This window comes from Pan paniscus, chromosome 4, assembly GCF_029289425.2.
Source record: "Pan paniscus chromosome 4, NHGRI_mPanPan1-v2.0_pri, whole genome shotgun sequence".
Classification (NCBI taxonomy): Eukaryota; Metazoa; Chordata; class Mammalia; order Primates; family Hominidae; genus Pan; species Pan paniscus.
The window spans coordinates 145,417,315-145,440,118 of record NC_073253.2 but is presented as its reverse complement, the minus strand read 5'-3'; the positions used below and the strand labels follow the sequence as shown (position 1 = coordinate 145,440,118).

General features: G+C 54.4%; 1 protein-coding gene across 1 annotated transcript; it reads right to left on the bottom strand.

Annotated features, from left to right (window-relative positions):
* Positions 1–474: 474 nt before the first annotated feature.
* On the bottom strand, positions 475–21,500 carry SLC6A7 (solute carrier family 6 member 7). The gene is made up of 14 exons (XM_003829024.6): positions 21,127–21,500; positions 16,587–16,770; positions 14,650–14,781; positions 14,221–14,455; positions 12,188–12,326; positions 10,331–10,465; positions 9,106–9,209; positions 8,853–8,977; positions 7,775–7,887; positions 7,519–7,650; positions 6,922–7,021; positions 6,626–6,726; positions 5,926–6,093; positions 475–2,140 (listed from the first exon to the last, which is right to left on the bottom strand). Exons 1-14 carry the CDS (start codon positions 21,157–21,159, stop codon positions 1,931–1,933), a joined length of 1,911 nt encoding a protein of 636 aa, XP_003829072.2. The 5' UTR covers positions 21,160–21,500; the 3' UTR covers positions 475–1,930.
* Positions 21,501–22,804: the final 1,304 nt, after the last annotated feature.

The following is a 22,804-nucleotide window of genomic DNA, read 5'->3' as shown; positions in this document are numbered from 1 at the left end:
ATATGACAAGGCCCTGCCAGGAGGGGGTGGGTGGAACCCAGAGATTCTTCCGGCCTGGGAAACTCTTGGCTCCTCCTAGCCCTGGTCTTCAGCTCCAGCCTTCACCTGCAGGCAGGGCTGAGGAGGAGTGGGAGAGGGAAGGAGGCAGCGGGCTCATGGGCTCCGCTTTGCTGGCCCCTGCTGCGCCAGGCTCTGCCCGGCTTGGCTGGGTAAACTTGAGCAAGCCTCCTTCCCTCCGTGGGCCTCGGTTTGTCTGTCTGTATAACAGGGAACTAAGTAGTCTGTAAGGGCCTGGAGTTGTCTTCCTTTCTGAGCCCCACCCACCCCCCACGGCCACAGGGAAATGTCAGACCCAGGGCAGAAGCCAGGAGAGCCGGGGAAGGAGGGAGCAGAGCCTGTTTCCTCCCCTGTCCAGTGGGAGCTGGGGAGCCCTGTGCTGCCCACCTCACAGCTCTCAGCAGTAAGGAGACGGGGTAAGGAGCATGACCTCATTTGATATTTATTAACAATGAACCAACAGAACACAAGGGGTTGGGGGGACACAGCGAGAGACAGGCATAGAGGCTGGCCACAGGGAGGCCTGTTGCATGAGGGAACCCTGCCCCACGGGAGAATGCTGTGTGCATGAGCCATGCTGAGGCATTTCTGCACCCCACTCTCCTCTTTGAGGGACCCACAGTACCAAGGGCTACCCTCTGCCCTCTGCGTCTACCCCCACACCGGGCCCGGGCCCATGTCCTGGAACAAGGTGGGTGGCCTCAGGACCAGCCAGCCATGTGTATGGGCCACCTCCTAGTCCCATGGTTGCCCTGTCACCAACAATGAAGGCCAGCTTCCCAGCAGCTCCTGGAACTGGAAGAGACACTGAAGGCCACCAGGACAAGGGAGATGGGAAGAGAGGGGCCCTGGGCCCTCACAGTGACCCTTCCTACCTCCCCAGCTTTTGTGGCTTGGGGTCCAGTGGGTGAAGGGGTGGCCTTTGTCTGAAGTGCTGGGGCCTCCTTTCCCCACCCGCAGCCCCAGCACCCTGGCTCAGGCCACCGGCAGCTCTTCCCCACTTTGCACAGGCCTCCCCGCTCCACCCTGTCCCCTCCGATCCGCTCTGCACAGATCTGGAATGATATTCTTCATCATGCAAATCCCCTGCCCACCCCATCATCCCTGGCTCCCCCTCTGTTAGTTTTCCTTCTGTCTTGAACCCTCCTGTAACCTGGTAAAACTAGTGTCTCCAACCCTCTTGGTCTCTGTCCAGGCAGCTCAGCATCCTCTGGCCCAGAGCTCCTCCCCACCCTGCCCTCTTCTTCCTCTCTCTGCAAACCTTCCCCATCCTCCAGGGCCCTCAGCTCCCACCTCCTTCAGGACTCCTGCATACAGGAGCCCCCAGGGATCTTTCTCCCCACCTAACTCATTGACCTTTGATCCCCGGGGCCTCGGAGCCTCAAGAGCCTCTGTAGCCCTGACCCTCCCTGCCCAACTCAAGATTCTGGTTGTGCTGAGGTGTGTGGGGACAGGATCCCCCAAAAAAGGGAGGGGTGTAGGCCCTGAAGAGAGATGAGAAGGTGGTGCCGGCTGCCCCATGGGAAAGGGAGCTGGCTGGTCAGGAGGCGTGGGTTCAAGTCCCCTCTGCCATGCGACCTGGGGCAAGTCCCTCCCCTCCTGGCCTTAATATGTCCATCCGCAAAGTAGGGCTGAGTTGGATCATTCTCAGCTTTGAGTGGGTCTGAGTATGCCTGTGTGTGTGTGTAGGGGGTTGTCAGAGGTTTCAGGAGAGGCAGAGGCTGCAGGAGGGACCCCCATTGGGGGACTGGCATCCCTATGGCAGGCCCTCCACAGCCTCTCAGAATCCCAGAGGGCACAGCTGACCTTTGCAGGCTTCTAAGAAGGGACTGTGAGGTCCCGGGCAGGGCCTTCTGCCCACCTGCCTCCTGCCTCACATCATCGACTCCTCCTCCTCTGCAATCTCACGGTCCACCTCGATGGCCGTGTTCTCGAAGCTGGTGATGCCCCCGTACTTGCGCATGTGCACCATCAGTGGCTTTGGTGACTGGCTCCCAGCCAGCGTGGCCACATACATGCCCGTCCGGTTCTCCTCCAGCGATGGTCCCCAGTCCATGGCCGGCCGGCTGGCCTGTTGAAGCCGCTGCAGCAAAGCAACGAGAGCAGTGAAAACAGGAAACAGGCAGCGCTGGTGGAGGGTTCACTGTGGCCAGGCACCCAGCAAACACCTGACCACATCACTGGGTGAGTCCTGGCCACAGCCCCCTGGCGGGGAAGTGGGGGGCACTATGACTTCCCCAGGGGAGGGATCCACCTGCTTGGGTGAGAATCCTGTTCTACCACTTGCAAGCTGGATGGCTCTTGGCAATGCCGCTCGGCTCTGGGTGCTCTGCTTGCTGGTCTGTAATTCGGGAATCCCAGTCCTGTCATAGGGTTGTTGTGAAGGCACTGAGATGACGCACTTAGCAGGGTGCTGGGAACAGGGTAAGGCCTGGGAAGTGGCGGCTGTTGCTATAATTACGCGGCGGGCCCCTCCTCAGAGTGTCTGAATGCCGATCCAGGAGCCTTTCCCTAAATGCTGAATCTTAAGGAGCTGGGGGCTTTTGGAAAAGAGCCATGAACCGGGAGAACTGCGGTGGGCTTGTAGCTGGCTTTCCCGGTTTCTTCCAGCCCCGACCTGCCTCCTTCTGCCTCTGACCTTTCCCTTGTAGAGCCCCAGTTTCCATGGACGGAGTCGGGGTGACTAAGATGATGACTAAGCCTGGAGATTCCAGAGTTCCTTCTTCCTCAACCACATTCCCAAATCCCTCTGCCTGTCATGCCAGGGAGAAGAGAGAGCCCCTGTGTCCTTAAAGAAAGGAGGCAATTAACATTTGGGCAGCCCACTGGGCAGGTTCCAAGGGAGATACCATGTGTGATGCCTTTAGCTGGGGTCTCCCACAGCTTGGTACTCATAGCACAGTGATACTTAGGAAGATGTGTTGCGCGCATGCTACCCCACTGCTCAGAAGCCTGCCAATGGCTGCACATCTCACTGGAAATGAAATCCAAAGTGTGCACCAGGGCCTCCAGCTCCTGGCCCCTGCCTACCTCCCTGATATCAGCTCCACCAGTTCTCTCCACCCCCTCTGCTCCAGCTGCAGCACTGGCCTCCATGCTGTTCTTAAACATGCCAGCCCCCTGCCTCAGGGCCTTTGCACGTGTTGCCTTTCTGCCTGGAATGCTCTTATCCTAGATACCTACATGGATCACCCTGTCCAGTTAGTCAGGTGCCACCTCCTCAGAGAGGTCTTCTCTGACCATCCTGGCCAAAGTACCACTCTCCATTTATTCCTGTACTCCTTTATTTTTTTAAGTGCAGAACTTACCTTTACGTATTTCTTTATTGCCTGTCCCTCACAATAAAATACAAGCTCCCTGAGAACAAGGACTTAGATTTGTTTCCAGCTGAAAACAGGGGTGCTCAGACCAGTTTCTTAACCTGAGTGCTCCTGACATTTTGGTCTAGAGAATTCTGTGTTATGGGGGCTGTCCTGTGCATGGAAGGTTGTTTAGCAGTATCCCTGAACTCTGCCCACTAGATGACAGGAGCACTCCTCCTTGTATCCCTCTCCCCTCCACGACAACCAACAATGTCTCCAGACATTGCCAAATGTCCCCCAATGGCAAAATCACCCCCTGTGAGAACCCCTGGCCTAAAATTGAGCACCCAGTGCACTCCAGCTCTGTGCCAAGCATTGGCTAATTTAATCTTTACAGTGTCCTAATGAGAGGGGTATTAGTACTTTTACCATCCGCCCGCACTGATATTATCTGAGTATTAAAGCTCAGAGAGGTCAGTTAAGTTGGCCAAAGTCACACAGGTGGGAAGTGGTGGCGTTGGGATTTGAACCCGTCCTGACCCCATCCTGAACCTGTAAAATATTTTGCTTTTCTGACTTTCACAATGCAGACTATATTGATAAGCTTCTTTTCTTCTCATAGCAGGCCTAAAAGTAGGTATCACTCTCTCCATTTTAAAGACAAAGACACTTAATCCCAGCACTTTGGGAGGCCGAAGTGCGTGGATCACTTGAGGCCAGGAGTTTAAGACCAGCCTGGCCCTGTCTCTACTAAAAATACAGAAATTAGCTGGACGTGGTGGCAGGTGCTTGTCATCCCAGCTACTTGGGAGGCTGAGGCAGGAGAATCACTTGAACCCGGGAGGCGGAGGTTGCAGTGAGCCAAGATGGCGTCACTGCACCCCAGCCTGGGTGACAAAGTGAAACTCTGTCTCAAAACGCAAACAAAAAAAGACAAAAAAAACCTGCCTATTGGATACTATGCTTACTGTCTCCACTGCACTGCACTCCAGCCTGGGTGACAGAGCAACACTCTGTCTCAACAACAACAACAAAAAATAAAATTAAAATAAAATAAAAATAAAGACAGAGAAGCTGAGGTTCTGGGAAGTGCAGTAACTTGCTTAGGGCCACGAGGCTGGCAAATGGCAGAGGCAGGATTCTGATCCTAGGGTCAGTGCTGGAAGCCCTGGCCTCTGAAGCTGGCACTCCTGAGCTGGGGAATGCCTCTTCCGCAGTGTTCACCACAGCTCTCGAGCCCCCCAAAACATGCCCCTTCCACCTGGCTGTGGGACAGGGCAGCAGGGCAGCGGGGCGGTGGTGACTGCTGGAGAGCCCAGCATTCCTAGTGGCTCATTAGCAAGGCTTGGGGACCATGAGCTTCCTGGGAGCTGGAGCCTCCCCCCTGAGCAACTCCCCTCTCTTCCCTCCCTTTGCAGGTACCCTGGCTCTCAAGCAAGGAGCAGAGGTGGAGCTCCTGAGGTTCAGAGAAGGGAAGGAGTTTGCCCCAAGTCACACAGCAATTGGAGGCAGTGCAGAGGCTAGACTCCAGGGTGCCCTTGTGGTCTGGCAGCAGGATGGGGGAGGCATAAACCATTTCTGCCTCCTGAGCAACCCCTGCAGGTGGAGCCTTGTGGTGGGGGAGCTGAGGGGCAGGAGCTACACGGGGGAAGTGGAGGAGAGGCAGTAGTGTGCTGGTAAGCAGACTGTGGGGTGGGGTGCAAGGGAGGCCCGCTTTGTAGCCATTTTCTGTGGTGTAAATATCTCCACCATTGCCAATTCCTAGCTACCAATGGTTGAACACCTAGCTCACACATTCCTGAATATTTAAGGATGAACCAGTGCTAGCTGGCTCCAGCACACTTCTGGTGGGATGTGTATGTTGTGGGTGCCTCCAGGCTCTCTCTGGATGCCATCCATCGGGCTCACTAAAGCTGCATTCATTATGATGGCCTCTTGCCACCGGAGGACTCCACACCAGCGGCGGCGGAAGTGCTGGCCTCAGTGTTCAGAGGGTGCAGTGAGGCTCAGACCACACCACTTCTGCTGGCCCACAAAGGGTCACTACTCCTCTCTTCCAAGGCCTCAGACCCTGTGGCAGAGTGCACTCTCTACGTTTGTCTGAGTCCCTCCCCAAAACCCTAGGCGTGGGCAGGGCTCACACCATCATTCTATCCCGGGCCACCAGTGGGACACAGCAGGACTCCTGGGCACAGGAGTAGGGTGATAGCCTGCCCTCTGGGGTCCCTCACTGTCGCCACTTGACCCTGAGTTCCAGAAGCAAGCTCTGGGCTGGTGACCTGAGTTCAAGACCTGACACACCCCCAACCCACGGTGGGACCTGGGGCCAGTCCCTGGTTAACAGTGGTCTTTAGATTGTGCCACCCACTCCCCTAAGGCTTCATGTGGTACAAAGTGCCACAGGGCAGGACTCCAGCCCCTGAATCTGCCTCAGCCCAGGCAAGTCTCCTCAGGCTGAAAGAAGCTGGATAAGGCATGGGTGCATATGTTTTCTGTTCTAGCAGGGGGACCTAGGGTCAGGCCACAGGTCAGGAAGGCTGAGAGTGGACAGGGTGGGCAGACTCACCTCCCAGAGTGAGCCCTCTTCTCGAAGCACAGCCACCAGCATGCCAGCTGGGATCATGAGGCAGGACAGCAGGCCCATCAGGATGCCCAGCAGCTCAGCCCAGGGCGGGAAGCGGTAACTGCCATACTCCGAGGGCTGGTACTTGACGATGCTATACACCAGCAGGGCCTGCAGAGTGGGGACTCCCAGCATCACTGCGGGCTTTTGTCTAAACCGCCTTAAGGCCCGAGGTAGCCCAGCCTAGTGCCAGCCCAAGGCCTGAGACAGTCCAGCCCAGAGCTACCCAGGATCCTAAGCTGTACCGGAACCTGAAGTGGTCCATCTCTGGAGCCTTTGCAGGGCTTGAGCCAGCCCAGCTCGAAGCTGACCCAACACCAAGGCCTGCAGCAGCACAGTTCTGAAGCACCCCAAACCCTTAGCTGCTCTAACCCCAAGACAGAAATCACAGCCTAAAGGCTCCAATCCTGAGGCCCTGGGTCCTGGGAAAGACCCACCCATTTAACCAACTGAACTAGGGCCAGGCCCAGCACAGCTACAGAAGCTGGGAACATCAGGGGAGGGGATGGACTAGGATTCTGGTGGCCACCCCACAGCCCTCCACTGCGGGCCAGGGTGGCCCTACCAGACTGAACGTGCAGAGGGGACTCCCGCTCTCAGTTCTGGGGCCCCAGCCAGAAACCCTCCCACCCTCCCCAGTTACCAAGAGCGTGGCTGGGGACAGGAACAGCCAGCAGGCCCTGAAGTAGAGGCCCGGCTTGAAGCCCAGCATCATGTGGATGTCTCGGCAGAATCTCTGAATGCCTGCACAGGGGAGGGGAGGAGGAATGGCCCCACCCGCCGGCCCCACAAGCGCCAGCAGCCCCTCCTCTACCCCAGCTGCCCCCACTGGAAACCCTGGCCCTTGGGACCAGGGACCCAGGTACTGGGGCTCCCCAGGGTAGACTCCCATTCTCCCACTGCGGAGAGCTCGACTCCGCCTCCCACGGCTCTTCTCACCATACACCCGTGTCACGGCAAGGCACGTGGTGATAACCACCACCATCAGCCCGAAGCTGGCGCTGTAGTCATCCAGAAGGACCAGCCAGTACATGCCCCCCTAAAACACAAGCACAGTTCTGGTGTCCCCTTCCTGGGCCTCGCTCTCTGCTGCAGCCCCTTCTCCTGGCAAGAAGTGAGCAGGAAGCAGCCATGCTGACAGGGAGCACAAGATGACAGGGTGACCACTGGCTGCCAGCCCAGCCCTTCTAGGCCTTGTCTTATCTGAGTCCCAAGACAGCCGTCTATTATAGAACCTTCCTTTTACTGATAAGGAAAAACAGTCTCAGGGAGGGGAAATCATTTATCCTGAAGCCCCCTCAGCAAGTGCAGGAGTCAGGTTTGAACCCAGATCTTGCAGACGAAATCTCCACAGCCAGGACTCTGGATCACAAGGCCAAACTGCCTCCCTTGGGAGATAGGGCCGGGGAGGGACTGGGTTCTTTGCAAAGAGGAAGATGGAGGGGGCCCAGCAAGTGCTCAGCTGGGCCAGAGATCTCGTTGCAGGCATCTGCCCTTGTCCCGCCCACCTGCCATCCTCCCTGCAGCGCCACTCACATCAGTGGTGAGGATCAGCCCCATCAGGTACATGGCCACGCAGATGAGCCCTGAGAACACTGCCTTCTTGGGCCGCAGGTAGTATGGGAACTCATCTGTCACAGCTGTCACAATGGTTTCCAGAAAAGCAAACTGAGGAGAGAGGAGGGGCTGGGGGTCAGAATTCTATCCCCACCACACACACACACACACACACACACACACACACACACACACACACACACACGGGGTGCCTGCTGCCACAGACGAGACTAACCTGGCTGTCTAGGCCGAGAGTCAGAAGCATGAAGAAGAAGAGGAAGGACCAGAAGGGTGACAGAGGCAGCATGGTCATGGCCTGTGGGTAGACGACAAAGGCCAGGCCAGGGCCTGGGCCAGGGGCACACGGGGTCAGCAGCTTGGGTCATGCGGTGGGCTCCCATATGCACACTCAGACACACACGGCCACTTACACTCATTTGGGCCATTTGTTTCGCCTAACCCAGAGATGCCCACTTAAATGCACCCTCTGACACTTCCTTAACTCCCAGGACCTACGCCAGCACATTGTAGGTGCTCGATAAACATAGGTTGATAAACAAACACAAGACCCCAATATAAAACTTCATTGAAATATACTTATGTATACAATTATTGGTACAAATAACCCCACTAACACACACATTTACATGCATCCACTGGCAAAAGACACAGTGATTCACAAGATCATTCTCACCCTTTTCACTTGCACATAGACACCTCCACACACAATACGACTTATTTGTGCAACCAAAGCACAAAACGTGACAATTTTGCACAGAAACTCATTTGCCTCCAGACATGGGTTAATGCACACTCGTTTGCTCACCCATCCCCTTGCACATGGACCACCAGAGACCAGCTAGGACATGTTCCTTTGCACGTACATGTGTGCATATGCACACACATGACATACCCATCCACAATCTTTTTTTTTTTTTTTTTTGAGGCGGAGTCTTGCTCTGTTGCCCATGTTAGAGTGCAGTGACCCAATCTTGGCTCATTGAAACCTCCACCTCCTGGGTTCAAGCAATTCTCCTGCCTCAGCCTCCTGAGTACTGGGATTACAGGCATGTGCCACCACACCCAGCTACTTTTTGTATTTTTAGTAGACACTGGGACTCACCAGGTTGACCAGGCTGGTCTCGAACTCCTGACCTCAAGCGATCCGCCCACCTTGGCCTCCCAAAGTGCTGGGATCACAGGCGTGAGCCACCGCGCCTGGCCCCCATCCATAATCTTGCTGGTCCACTGGCCCAGCCCCATCTCTACCCAACACACATGCTCACCCCACTGAGGCCTGGCAGCCTGCCCACCTGCTTTGGCTACTTGGTCCACAGGCACGCCCAGCTCCTGAGACATGTAGCCCAGCACGGAGAAGATGGCAAAGCCAGCCAGGATGCTGGTGATGGCGTTGCCCAGAGTGACGATGAAAGTGTCTCTACCAGAAGAAGTCCAGGTGCGGGCCAGGGTGAGTGGGCCTCCCTTTCAATCTCTGAGGCCCTCCCTGGCCAGCCACTCTCCTCCCTGCTTTGGACCCCAGGGTCTGGGAGGCTGTGGGACACTGACCTATAGATGTTCTGGTGAAACGTGTTGTAGGAGGCAAAGGTGAGGAGCCCCCCGAAGCCCACACCCAGGGAATAGAAGATCTGAAGAGCAGCTTCAATCCACACCTGTGCCAGGAAGGATGGAAAGGGAGGGTGTGCGGATGGTCAAGGACAGAGAAGGAAGGCAGTGAATGAAGACGGTGTGACAGCTCCAGGGATGGCGTGGTCACGAGGGATGGCGTGGTCATGAGCCTGGCTCACAAGTGACGTGGACCAGGAGCAAAGCCTCCCCCAACTTCCACGGTGGGACATGGGCAAGTCCCTTCCCTTCCGCGGGCTTCAGTTTCCCACCCAGGATCTAGAAGATGGTCTCTAAGCTTGGTCCAGTTCTGAAGGACACAGAGCCTAATGTAAAGTGTGCAGGAGATTTGTATTGGCAGTAAGCCTGCATAACCCTTTTACTTCCTTTCTGGAATCCTGGCACCTGGATTTGGACCCCAGCTTCACCATTTTCTAGCTGTGCAGCCTGAACAAGCCAGGTCACCCCTCTGGACCGCAGGATCCCTATCTGTAACGAGGGGATAGGAATAGTGCCTACTTCATGGGAGGAGGGTGGGTTAAATCACTACACACGTGCATGTTAAACACTAGGGCAAGGTCAGGCACAGTCCCCAGTCAATAAATATTAACATTAGCTGTCAGTACCATTGTTATCACCATCGTCACTAATGCCCTCCTTGGGGTTTACAGTCACACAAATCTGGGCTGGGATCCCTGTTCTGCGATCCCCTAGCTGTATGACCTTAAGCTTAATAAGAACCCTTTTGAGCCTCAGTTTATTCCTCTGTAAAATGAGGATAGTGTTTACATGATTGTTAATAATAATAAATGAAGTATAATATGCAGTTAGTGACAATATATCGTATTCTTGGAGAATGCTAAGAGAGTGGATGTTAAGTGTTCTCACTACAAAAATGATAATTATGTGAGATAATACATATGCTAATTAGCTAGATTTAACAGTTCCCCCAGGTACATATGCTTCAAAACATCATGTTGTACATGATAAATACATAAAATTTTACCTATCAATTTAAAAATAGAAAAAAATAACAATAATAATAAATAAAAAAGACGCAAGAAGGGCTGAGCAGAGTGCCTGGTACTGCGGTGTCCCAGGGAGCCCTCTTTCCACTCTTCAGCTCAGGCCTGGCCCCTCCCTCTGCACCCCGCCCGGAGGGGCTCACCTTGGAAGACAACAGGTGGTGGAACTGGGGGGTGAGATAGAACTGGATGCCCTTCCAGGCCCCTGGGAGGGTGACTCCGCGGACCAGCAGCATGAGCAGGATGAGGTAGGGGAACGTGGCCGTGAAATACACCACCTGAGAGATGATAAGTGACGAGCTGATGGCATCGGGGACCTTCACTCAGTGCCATTCCTTGTAAACTCATCTGTGTCACTTGCCTCCCCAGCCTTTGGGTAGCCCAAGCCAGGAACCGGCCTTCATCCTGGAGGCTTCCCTCCTCCCTTCACACACCCAGCATCGGCAAAGCACCACCACCTTGCTTCCCAAGGCCATGTCCACTGCAGCCCCTGGTCCAGGCCGCCATTGTTGGTTATAAAAGCCTCCTCCTCCCCGTGTCCACTCCCTGCCCCTGCAAACTCACTCTGCATCATCCTCAGACATTCAACATTCCCAAACTCACTCCTCCCTCTTTCCTTCTTTTCCCAAACTTCCAGCCACCCCTTCAGCAAACACCATCAAGTCTCAGTGTCCTCACTGCCTTGGCTTTGACCATAACCTCTTCTCTCTTTCTATATGGTTTCTACCCTGTCTTTTTTGTCTTCAATGGCTCTGTTCCTTGTAAATGATACTTCTGGTATCGTCTGCATCTTGCAGAGGAAACAAGTTCTGATTTACCAATGATTGGGCAAGCCATCCTGAAGGTTTCTGAGTTTTTCTTTTTTTTTTTTTTCTGAGACGGAGTCTCACTCAGCCTCCCAGGCTGGAGTGCAGTGGCACAATCTTGGCTCACTGCAACTACCGTCTCCCAGGTTCAAGCGATTCTCCCGTCTCAGCCTCCCGAGTAGCTGGGATTACAGGCACTGCCATCATGCCCAGCTAATTTTTGTATTTTTAGTAGAGACAGGGTTTCACCATGTTGGCCAGGCTGGTCTTGAATTCCTGACCTCAGGTGATCCACCCACCTCGGCTTCCCAAAGTGCTAGGATTACAGGCTTGAGCCACCACCTCCGGCCCCGAGTTTTTTCAAAATGGCTTTATTGTCCTTTCCACCCCTTCATCACCTAAAGTAGACATCCGTGGCTTTGTCTTCCAGTCTCTAGTTTACCTTTTTCAGATAACCGTACCTGACTTTCCCACCATGGAGCTGACTCCATTCCCAGCTCCAGGGGTGGATACATGACCCACGCCCAGCCAAGAAAAGCATTCCATCCTCCTGGCCACAGGGATTAATTTAGGGATGGGTGCACAGCCCTGCTCATCCAATGAGACTCAATTCTAAAATATTTGCAAACTGGGGAAAGACAACCCTTTACCAAGCTTAGATGTACGCCTAGAGCTGCTAGGGTGACCTCATGAAGAATGAAGCCTCAGAAGGAAGCCATCCTGGAAGGAAGCACTACTGACAGACCCAGAGAACCAGCTTCCTGATGACACTGATTGAACCCCTAGACCCAGCTGTGCCTGAAGCACACCCTCTGGACTTTCCAACTGAGTGTGATAACTGGGTTCTGGTCACCTGCATCACAAAGAGCCCCCTAACTCACGTACTCACCCTCTAAGTGTTCAACAAACTCTTGCTGAGCTCATTCAAAGTGCCAAGCACTGGGTCAGGACACAGCTGAATGTAGACCCTGCCTTGGTGAGCTTCCAGTCTAGTAAAGCAGCCTTGCCCCCGTGCGTTCTCACCTCCATGTCTCTCTTCAAGCAGCCCTCATCCCCCAGTCTCAAGGCTCTCTCCCTTCCCCTCTTCCCAGCTGAAGTCTCTTCATCTTCTCATGCTCAGTCCATGCCCTGCCTTCTCCAGGAAGCCTTCACCCCATCCAGTCCCTCAGGCCTCTGGGGCCTCCCAGGCTTCACCTTGCCCGAAGACTTCACACCCTTGAGGATACAGAGGAACACGATGACCCAGGCCAGCAGCAGGCAGAGGCAGAGGTTCCAGCGGATCTCCCCAGGGCTGCCGATGCCCTGGCTGCCTTGGATGTGGAGGACGTAGCGGCTGTGGGAGACAAAGGTCTCAGTGTCCCCTGGTCACCCCGCCAGGCTCCACAGACATGGAGTCAAGCCATGTCCAGCCCGCAAGGCTCTACTGCTGTTCTCCACTTGACGCCCTCTTGATCCCTCTCCAAACTTCTCTGACCAACTCTGACCCAGGAGGCTGGCCTCACCAGACCTTACCCCTTCCTCAGCTTTGGGAGGCTGAGGAAGGAAGATCACTTGAGGATAGGAGTTCGACACCACCCTTCCTCTTCTTCCTTCCTCTTCAGCTTCCGTGTGGGTTTGGCTAATGGGAGGCAACAGCGGGATACTGCAGTGAGGGGAGGAATGAGGGGTCTGGGTATTTGCATATACATGTGTATACCACACACACACACACACACACACACACCATCCAGGGCCTGGCCATGACTGTGTTCTTTAGGCAGCCCCTCTTCCAAGGCTCTGATTCTCTCCTGGTTCCCTCCCATTGCCTCCTAGGTTCAGGGGTGGTGATAGCTGTCCCTGTTGCTAGTCACTGATGCTTCACTTTTTGCTGTGGCTTCCATGACCCTCTGAAAAGTCCCTTCACTAAACTCCCTTCAGTGAAACCCTCTGACAATCCATCGGCCTCCTGCCTGCATCCTGACTGATGCAGTGGGCTGTGGCATGGCCATGGAGACCACCCTGGCAGCTGCCAGTGACTGTATCAAATCCTTTGGCTTTAAGCTGCAAACTCAGGCTGATTCTTTCCCACTGGTCAGATAAATTCTTCAGCAGGTGCGGATACTTCAGATGGACTTGAAGTGGACAAATGAATGAACTATGTACTACAGGCAGGTTAAAGACCAAAACATTTCAAGACACGGAGCCTATCTGGGAGAAATCTCCTAACAGCAATCCTTTGTAGGTGAAGGGATGGGGTTAATAGGGTCTGTGTTCTCTGGCCAGCCAACAGTCCCACCTAGGGACCAGGCTATTTTAGAATGTTCCAGAACAGGATCAGGACTCAGGAGTTCTTAGTGTCAATACCATCTCTGTCACTAATTACTGAGCAATACTGAGCAAGCCTCTGGGCTTTGCTTGCTTGCTTTCTTTCTTTCTTTCTTTCTTTCTTTCTTTCTTTCTTTCTTTCTTTCTTTCCTTTCTTCTTTTAAAGGCAGAATGCAGTGACAAGGCTTTGTTTTATTGACCATAAAATGGGGCATTGGGATAGGCTGATGAGTGCAACGTCCTTCCGACACCCACTATTCCCAGGACCCACTGTGTGCCCAGCACTGTGATAATGGTTTCACCTGCATTACGTTGTTTAATTCTGATGACAGTCCCTTACTCTATTATAGTCCTATCTCTATTAGAGGAGTCTGAGATGGTCCTTACTATGTACGTCCTGGCCTTATGCTAAGTGCTTTACCTATGATATAGCAGTTGCTCAATAAATATTTATTAAAAGAATGAATAAGTGGGTAAATGACTAACTGGATAACACCTTATGAAGCAGGTACTGTTACCAACCCCTGTTACAGAGGAGGAAACTGAGACTCCATAATGTTACTATTACTGTTATCATCATCATCATCATTCTCAGCTAGTATTTATTGAGCACTTACTATCCACCAGACTGGACTGCACAATTTATTAATATATGCTTTCTCTCCTTTAATCTTCACAACAACCTTTCTGAGATACCTAGTATTATTGCCCTCATGCTACAGATAAAGCAACAGAAGCCAAATAAATTGTTCGAGGCCACACAGCTGGTCAGGTGAAGAGCTGGGATTAGAAGCCAGAGTCCACCTGCCATCACCACCTGAGCTCATCATGGCGGTGCATGCTGAGCCTGTTGGGGATGCCCTCTGGCCACCCTCAGCAGTGCAGGGTCCCCTCAGATGCCACGGGGCCAGCAGCTGCCTGACCTCCAGTACTCCTCGCTGGGGCTGACGGTGCAGGTGAGGTTGAGGGGCAGGGCCCCGTTGCCGTCCTTGGAGACTCTGTGCTCCAGGCAGAGTTCTGTGTTCCACCAGTTGCCACAGTGCTCCCAGGGTAGGTCGCTGGTGAGGGAGGCGAAGAGGTAGAAGAGCACGTAGGCGATGATCATGTTGTAGTAGATGGCCACCAAGCCCACGATGAGCAGCATGGCTGCGCCGGCGCCTGGTGTGGGGAGAGGCTGCTGGGCTGCCCAGGCCAAGCCCTCTGCCAGCCGGGTGGAGTGGCTTCCGGGGAGCTGGCAGCTATCTGGGCTTCACTTCCATCTCTGCCTGGAGCTGGCAGGGGTTCTGGGGGCAACCTCCCTGCCTCCCCCAGACCCTGAGCCCTTCCCTCCCTGGGGACCACTGAGGCCTCACCTTTGAAGAGGGGGCTGATTTTCCAGACAGCCAGGGGCCCTAGGCTGGAGAACTGGCCCAGGGAGAGCTCCAGGAAGAAGAGGGGGATGCCACAGATGGCCAGCATGAGGAAGTAGGGCACGAGGAAGGCGCCTGCCGGGAGCGGGGTGGTCAGCAAGGGCCTTGGGGGCAGCTCCCCCAAAAGCCCAGCTCTAGCCCCGCCCCTCCCCTGGCCTGCAGATGCCCCCTCAGACCTGATGGAACACTGTAGGTTTCTTCTCTTCTACACCAGACTGCTGAGGGCCAGAGTGGCCAGCAGGGATTTACTCACCTCTGGAGCCCCAGTGCCCAGAACAGTGCTGGGCTCAGCGCAGACGCTGAGAAACGCCTGCTGAGGGAGTGAATGAATGAATGAGGGAGAGAATGTGTGAATTTCCTACTGAAGAAAGTGCAGACTCCTCAGTACAGAAACCAGCACCCTTCAGAATCTGGCTTCACTCTATCTGCCTGCCCCTCCCCACCATGCCGCCTCAGGTACTTGTGACTGCCACCTGTGGTTCCGTGGGCCCAATAGCCCTTCCCCTTTGGTTCTCACATTGGCAGTCACTTCTTTAGAGAACTGCCCACCACCATATGGCTCTGGAAGGGCTGCCAGTCACATCAACCAACCCCCTCCGAGGCGACCTTGGGCAGAATTAGTTGAAAGTGTTTTATCATAACCTGGGGCTGGGAGGAGGGAGTTCACCACCCTCTCCTCCTTCCTCCGTGGGCACCTATCCAAAGCCAGGCCTATCAGAGGCCTTCCCTGCAATTCTGCATAGATTCATTCAGACAGAGCAGTTCTGCAAAGCTCTTGGGTTGCTAAACCCATTTGAGGATGAAGTCATTGCAGAGTCGTCTGTGGCCACCTCCCCACAAGGCCTGTCCCCCACCAACTGCGGGGAGGAAGCCTGTCTCAGGACAAAATGAGGCCAGCACACAGAGAGGAAGAGTAGGGACATGGGGAGAGTGCTTGCCGAGAGACACCATGGGTGTCATCAAGGTCCTAGAGCTTCAGAGGCCAGCTCCAGTCCCACACATCCTAGTCATGTAAATTTATCCTTTCTTTGCTTCATCTAGCTTTATTTGGATTTCTCTCACTTTCTCAATATATGCTTCCTTCAGAGTTTGCTAGAGACAGAAGGAGATACAGAGTACTGGTGAGAGCACACTGGCTAGGGAGGAGATAGTCCTGGGTTGGAATGTTGGGTCTGCCACCCTGTGACCTTGGGCAAGGACGCTGGTCTCTTCAAGTTTCAGCTACCTCATCATATCCATGGTGCCTACCCAATAGGGTCATCACCAGGGTTAAATGAGATGGGCACAGAAAGCACCAAGCCCAGGGCCTGGCAGGTGGTAAGCGCTCAGCCCCAGCTTTTGCTAATGAGACTTGGAACCGTCACTTGATGGAGAAGCAGGGACGAAAGGAAATTTGTTTAAGATGGGAGAGACTTTGTGTTTGCAGCCTGAATGGAAGGAACCAAGAGAGGAGGAAAGATTGGAGACTCAAGAGAGGGAATGATTGATGGAGCACAGCTCAGGAGGAGGTGGAGGAAGGAGGGGGTGGGGAGAACACTGAAAGTGCAGTGATCATCGGCAGGCAGATACAGCTCCTTATCACGAAGCAGAGGCAGCTCCCTCTGCCCACCATGCAGGGCGTGGCGTGGCCAGCCTTAGAGAGGGAACCATGTGGGTATCCTTCCTGGGGATGAGAGGGAGGAAGGAAGGGCTTGGGTGATGAGAAGGACAAGACAGGGTAAACTCCTTCCTCCCAGCCCCAAGTTACTATAAACCACTTTCAATGAATTCTGCCCAAGGTCGCCTAGGAGACAGTGGCTGAGGCCACCTAAAAGCTCACTCTACCCCAGGGCCTTGGCCCATCAACCCAGACACCCTCCGACAGGACCTCAGGCCCATACCTCCTCCATTGGTGTACGCTCGATAGGGGAAGCGCCAGACATTCCCCAGGCCTACACAGTAGCCAATGCAGGACAGCAGGAAGTCCAGCTTGCCTGTCCAGTTCCCCCGGTCTGCAGCAAAGTCCACATCCAGGTCGACATCGCCCTGGTCACTGGGGGTCATCAGCAGGTCTGGGGTGACAGGCTGCCAATGAGAGAGACCAAAGAGGTTGGGGAGAAGACTGAGGCCAGGCCAGAAATGTGACCTCAAGACAAGACTCTGGAATTGAACAGGGCTAAATGAAAAGACATTCTCAGTCCAGATAATCAAGTGCTCTCAACTGGACTAACCTTGTCATACGCAGGAGAGCCTCAGGATTTTAGGCAACCAAAACTTACTGGGCCAGCAGGGTAGCTTAGGCACTAACAAAGCTACCCTGACCTTAGTCTGGCTAACACAGATGTCAAATCAAGGGATGGTCCTTTTTTTTTTTGAGAAAGAGTCTCCCTCTGTTGCCCAGCCTGGAGTGCAGTGGTACGACCTCAGCACACCGCAACCTCCACCTCCCGGGTTCAAGCAATTCTCCCGTCTCAGCCTCCCGAGTAGCTGGGACTACAGGCGCCCACCACCACACCCGGCTAATGTTTTGTATTTTTAGTAGAGACAGGGTTTCACCGTGTTAGCCAGGATGGTCTTGGTCTCCTGACCTCGTGATCCACCCGCCTCGGCCTCCCAAAGTGCTGGGATTACAGGCATGAGCCACCGTGGCCGGCTGGATGGTCCTATTTTGATGAGGATGAGGATGACGAAGATGAAGAGCATGATGATGATCTTAGTAAGTTACTGTATATTGAGCACTTACTATGTGCCCACTGCACTAGACATCTCACTCACATTACCTGATTTCATTCTCAGAACAACTTTTTGAGCTCAGTATTCATCTAAGCTCCATTTTCATCATGAGGAAAACTGAGGCTCAAAGAGGTGTCATGACATACCCAAGGTTTCTACCAGGTTGGTGAGTGGAAGAACTAGGTCTGGAGCCCAAGGCTTCCTGATGCGAAAGCCAGGTCTCCTTCACCCACCAGTGCTGGAGTTTTGTTCCTCCGTTCCGGGCACCGTATTTTAAGAAAGATGCAGACAATATGGAGCATGTCCAAAGGGCAGGTGGCCAGGCTGGAGGGTGTTCAGGAAAAGAGGTGATAGGAGGACAACAGGAAGAAGCTGGGAGCCCTCAGCATAGAAAGGAGAGGACTTGGAGGGACCTGGAGTTCCCCTGAGGGAGGGAGTCCACTTATGCTCCGTGGCTCAAACGGGGCCTACTAAGAACCAAGGAGATCTGACTCCGGTTAGGACTGGTACTTTTCAGTCACAAGCCAGAAAACTTCCCCCAACACTCCCCCTCCCTGCATGCTGACAGCTTGGCTGGGGGGGGGTCCAACCCCACCAGGCAAGTTAGGGAGAGCCTGAGGTCTGGGTGAATTTTGTGAATTTTGGCTCATGAGCAGGAAGAAGGTACTTAAGCCGTGATCTGTCTCAGAAAGTCATAATCTTGCTGTCCCTGGAGAGGAGATGCATGCCCAGAGGGGAGCGGAGGCCAGCTGTTCCTAAGGTCTCCTTTCATGCTTCAAAGTGGGTGAGAGGTCCATGGGGCATTCTCCCTTAGGAGACCCTCAGTGATGGTGACCACAGTGGTGATTTTGCCAGAAACTGGCTATTGGCCACAGGGGCCGTGGTGACAGGAACAGCCAGACATCATTATGGGTGATGATGACAATGACAGAGCATGAAGAGCTGTTTTTAACGTAACTAGGCTGCAAGGGATGAAACAAATACATGCCTGGAAGTTCTTTAGCTGTGATCATGGACATGCTGAGGTGACAGGAGCAGCAGATCCCAGACTTACGTGAAACCCACCCTTCCCCTCCAATGCCCCTTTCCCTGAGGCTGCCTCTCCAGCTGGGTGAGCATCAGCCTTCAGCAACCTCTCACTCCCAGGTGAGCTCCGGGAGGAATGGTTGCCACTGTTCCTGGTGTTGGGTGGTGAGCAGGCCTGTTACCCTGAGACACTCCCTGCCCATCCCAGCACCATTCAGGCCAGTTAGCAGGAGGTCCCAGTAATGAGGCTCCTCTGATCCCTCCAGAGAAGCTGCCCTTTCCATGCTCACGGAGCGGTCCCGGTTCTCTGTTTCCATGGTGACAAGAGTTCCAAGAGCAGGATGCTGCCAGCTCGTCCCCCTCCTCCCCCAATCAGAGGGAAGCCTGCTTCTGCTCCAGGGGCAGGAGATGGGGTCCTCCAAAGCTGAGCCAATCAGGAGCCCAACTGGAGTTCCCAACCCCACCATGGGGTGAATCCCAGGAGGCTGGCACAGTGAGGATGGGGCTGGTTGGGAGATGGAAGAAAGCAATCAAATAGCTGGGGCAGGGCTGGAAGCTGAATGAGTTGCTTCATACTTCTTCCTGGGTGTAAGGCTCCCACTCCTGAATCTCCCACTCCCTACCCCAGGGGCATGCAGGAACACACAGGTGAGTTTGTCAGACCTGCATGCTCGCCTTTAGGGACTCACAGCAGGGGCTGCGAGACTCAAGACTGCCCAAGCCAAGACTCTTCAGGACAGAGAGAGACAATAGGAATCTGGGGTCCAACTTCATCATTGTGCAGATTAGGAAACCGAGTTTCAGGAAGAAGGGATGAGCCCAAGGTCAAACAGCAAGTTAAAGGCACAGCAAGACTTGGACCTAGATCCCCTGACTCTAAGTCCAGTGTTCATCTCTGAGCAATGCTGCTCCTTTGCAGAAATCTGGCATTTTCTCATTCCCGCCCAATTCTGCTTGAGAAAAGGGAAAGGACCCTGAGAGGAGGTAGCAACCTAGAACCAACCCTCTGCCCTGTTGGCTCTAGGTTGCCTAGCCTGCCAGCAAGTAAGCAGTGAGTCTCACCCCTCTGTGCCTCAGTTGCCTTATTTATAAAATGGGGCTACTAAGACCTAGCCCCTGAAAGTGTTAAAGGATTAAATGAGATAAAGCTTGCTAACCCCCAGCCCAGCACCCAGCAAGAGGGACAGGGCCTCTTGTGGGGAGGGAGGGCAGAGAGGGAAGAGAAGGAGAGTGGGAAAGAATGGAAACAGGACCCAAGAGACTCACAAATGGTCTCAAGAAGTCACTCATGTCAGTGAATAAAAAAGACATACCAGCTGGGCGCAGTGGCTCACACCTGTAATCCCAGCACTTTGGGAGGCCGAGGCGGGCGGATCACGAGGTCAGGAGATCAAGACCATCCTGGCTAACACGGTGAAACCCCGTCTCTACTAAAAATACAAAACATTAGCCAGGCGTGGTGGCGGGCGCCTACAGTCCCAGCTACTCGGGAGGCTGAGGCAGGAGAATGGCGTGAACCCGGGAGGCAGAGCTTGCAGTGAGCCGAGATCGCACCACTGCACTCCAACCTGGGCGACAGAGCGAGACTCTGTCTCAAAAAAAAAAAAAAAAAAAAAGAAAAAAGACACACCACAGTGGTTCCAAGCCCAGCTGCCCCAGAGCAGAGAACTTGAATGAATGAGTGTGTGTGTGAGTGAGTGTGAGTGTGAATGTGTGTGTATGTAGGGAGGTTGATAACACCAGCCCCTGAGAACAGTCTTCTCACATCTACCAGCCCTTTAGCATTCTTCCCCACACCTCACACACCCAGTGGGGCCTGTTTTGGTGCCTCCAGGCTAGGGCTTAGCCAGAGGAGGTTCAGGTTAGAGAATGAACTTGTCCAAAGTCACCAGGCAAGTGGCAGCGGCAGAAATAGTACTCAGGAGATCTGACTCCTTAGTTAGGACTGGTACAAGCCAGAAAACGTCCCCCAGTATTCCCCCTCCCCATATCCTGACAGCTTGACTGAGAGGTCCAATCCCACAAGGCAAGGTAGGGAGAGCCTGAGGTCTGGGCCCACGCCACTCTCCCATACCAGCTTCCATCTTCATTGATCATATCCTCCTGCCTCCGATAGCCCCCTCCCTGTCTTTGCCTCCCTTCAGCCCTGCTGAGGGGCAACCTGGGGTCTCAGCAGGCAAGCTAAGGGGGCGGGGAGGGAGCAGGCAGGAAAGAGGAGAGTCTTCCCGCAGGCTCAGGGAGCCGGCTTCAGTATGGATGACCGCCTCCCACTCCCCACCCCTCAGATGAGTCCAGCTCAACGCTCAGGTATTCCAATACCCCCCACACCCGGCAATCAGCTCCTGGCGGGGAGCAGCAGGGTGGAATTGGGGAAGAGGTGGGTGCCTGGCCCCGGCCGCCCCTACCCCGCGCCTCCGGGGACTGCAGACACCTGTTCATAGGCCTGGCCCAGTGAATCAGGACTCCCCTCATACTACATCCCGAACCCCAGATGGCAGGGGCAGAGGTGGGGGCGCAGACCGTGACCCTGACCCTCCCTGTTATCCAGCTGAGTCGGGCCTTCCCCAGAGCCCGAAGCTGGTCTGGGTGCGTCCTCAGACCTTCCCCAGGGGCCTCGTTGGGGGCGGGTCTCTCCAACCCTCCTCCAGGTGCACCCCCAGCGCCCCCGCCCTCGTGCCCTACCTTGCGGAGGTGAGCTCCCTGGAGCTTCTTCATCTTGGAGAGCGGGTGGCCGGGGCTCAGCTGCCCCGGAGCGCAGAGAGCGAGGGCACGAGAGATGGTCCGCTGGCCACTGCGCCTTTGCCCCCGCGGCTCCCGCGCACCGGCTGGGGCGGGCACGGACGCAGGCGCTGCCGTCTGGCGGCTGCGGGCGTGGAGCGCGGGCAGGGCGCTGCGAACGCCTTGTCTGTCCCTGCGCAGCGCCCGAGGCTGGGGAAGGGTGCACTGCTGCGCCCGCGTAGACACCCAGACAGACAGCTGACGGACGGACGGCGGGGGGATGCGCGCGCCCCCGCACGCAGAGCTGCGGATTGGAGAGCCCTGGGCGAGTCGGGAGGGGGGTTCGCGACGGAAACCCTCGGCTTTCTGCGTGACCTTGGGCAAGCGACCTGCCCTCTCTGGGACTCCCTTTCCACAGTTGGGCAAGGAACACTAACAGCCCACCCCCCTGCGTCGTCTTTGCTGTGCGACCTTAGGGGATAAGAATCTCTCCTCTCTTACAGGAGTGTGAGCAATTCAGGAAGATGGAGCATAGAAAACATCTAGCACAAAGAGCCTGACACTTAGTAGGTGCTCAGTTAACATTTATTCACTGACTGTGGGTTGCCCACGCCACCATTAGTCCAATTATTCAATCTATCAGTATTTATTGAGCACCTAAAATGTGCCAGGTCCTGAACTAGGTGTCCTATTTTCTCAACCTGGAGAGACAGGTGTCGTTACTCCTATTCTACAGATGAGGAAGCTGAGGGACAGGGAAGTTAAGTTACTTACTCAAAGTCACGGGGCTAATGAGTGACACCAGGGACAGAGTCAGGCTTCATGGACCTTTAGGCTAGTAGAGTCTTCAACTCTCCTCCTTTCCTTAAGATGAAAGCAAAATGGGGAGGTTTGGGTGAGCAGAAGGGACAGGCAAGTGCCACAGTGTCACTGTGATCTGTGACTTAGATGATTAGTAACTGGTTTCCTGTCCAGCAGCAGTATGGCTTCTGGAAAGTTCTAATTTCATATCTGTAAAATGGGCCACGAGCCGCCCATGCATTGCTGCCTCAGAATGTTCTGAGGGTCCAGTGAGCCTGTGGCTAGGATGGGAAATGATGAGCTGGAGCAATGGCACACATTGGTTTGCTGGGACTGACTGATAGACACTAGTGGATCAGTATATACATTACAAATTGTGTCCTTTTCACCCTCGCAAGTGTCCCAGTTTAGACATTAACCATACATCTGTTTGGCTCACTATCAGTTGACATGGTGGGAGGCCTTTGGGGAGAGATGAGAATAAGGGTCTGCTCTCTCCCACCTCTGGAGCTTGAAAAAAGGTTGGAGGGGTTTAAGTCAAAGCATGGACTTGGGTAAAGGCCTGGCCAGGCTCCAGTCCACCCCTTCCCCTGCCCAGGTCCTATCAAACTTCTCTCCCCTTTGAGCCTGGCCACAAAGGGCAAACCAGGGGCTCTCCAGACCCAGGAGGAAGGTGTCTCCTCTGCCCCCTGCCTGCTGACCCATATGGGGCCAAGAGTGGCTGTGAGTGTGAAGAGAAGGAGCATTTATGGAGCCCTACTGTGTGCATTATGAAGGATTTTTGCATCCAACATCTAATTTTTAATTCTTTCCAACTGTCTGGGAAGACATGTTTGTGCAT

Excerpts from the sequence above, each read along its gene's own strand:
- SLC6A7 (XM_003829024.6), bottom strand. The coding sequence starts at position 21,159 with ATGAAGAAGCTCCAGGGAGCTCACCTCCGCAAG. Across the intron at positions 14,456-14,649 it reads AATCAGCCCCCTCTTCAAAG|GCGCCGGCGCAGCCATGCTG; the intron begins GTGAGGCCTCAG and ends TCCCCACACCAG. Across the intron at positions 8,978-9,105 it reads TTTCACCAGAACATCTATAG|AGACACTTTCATCGTCACTC; the intron begins GTCAGTGTCCCA and ends TTCTTCTGGTAG.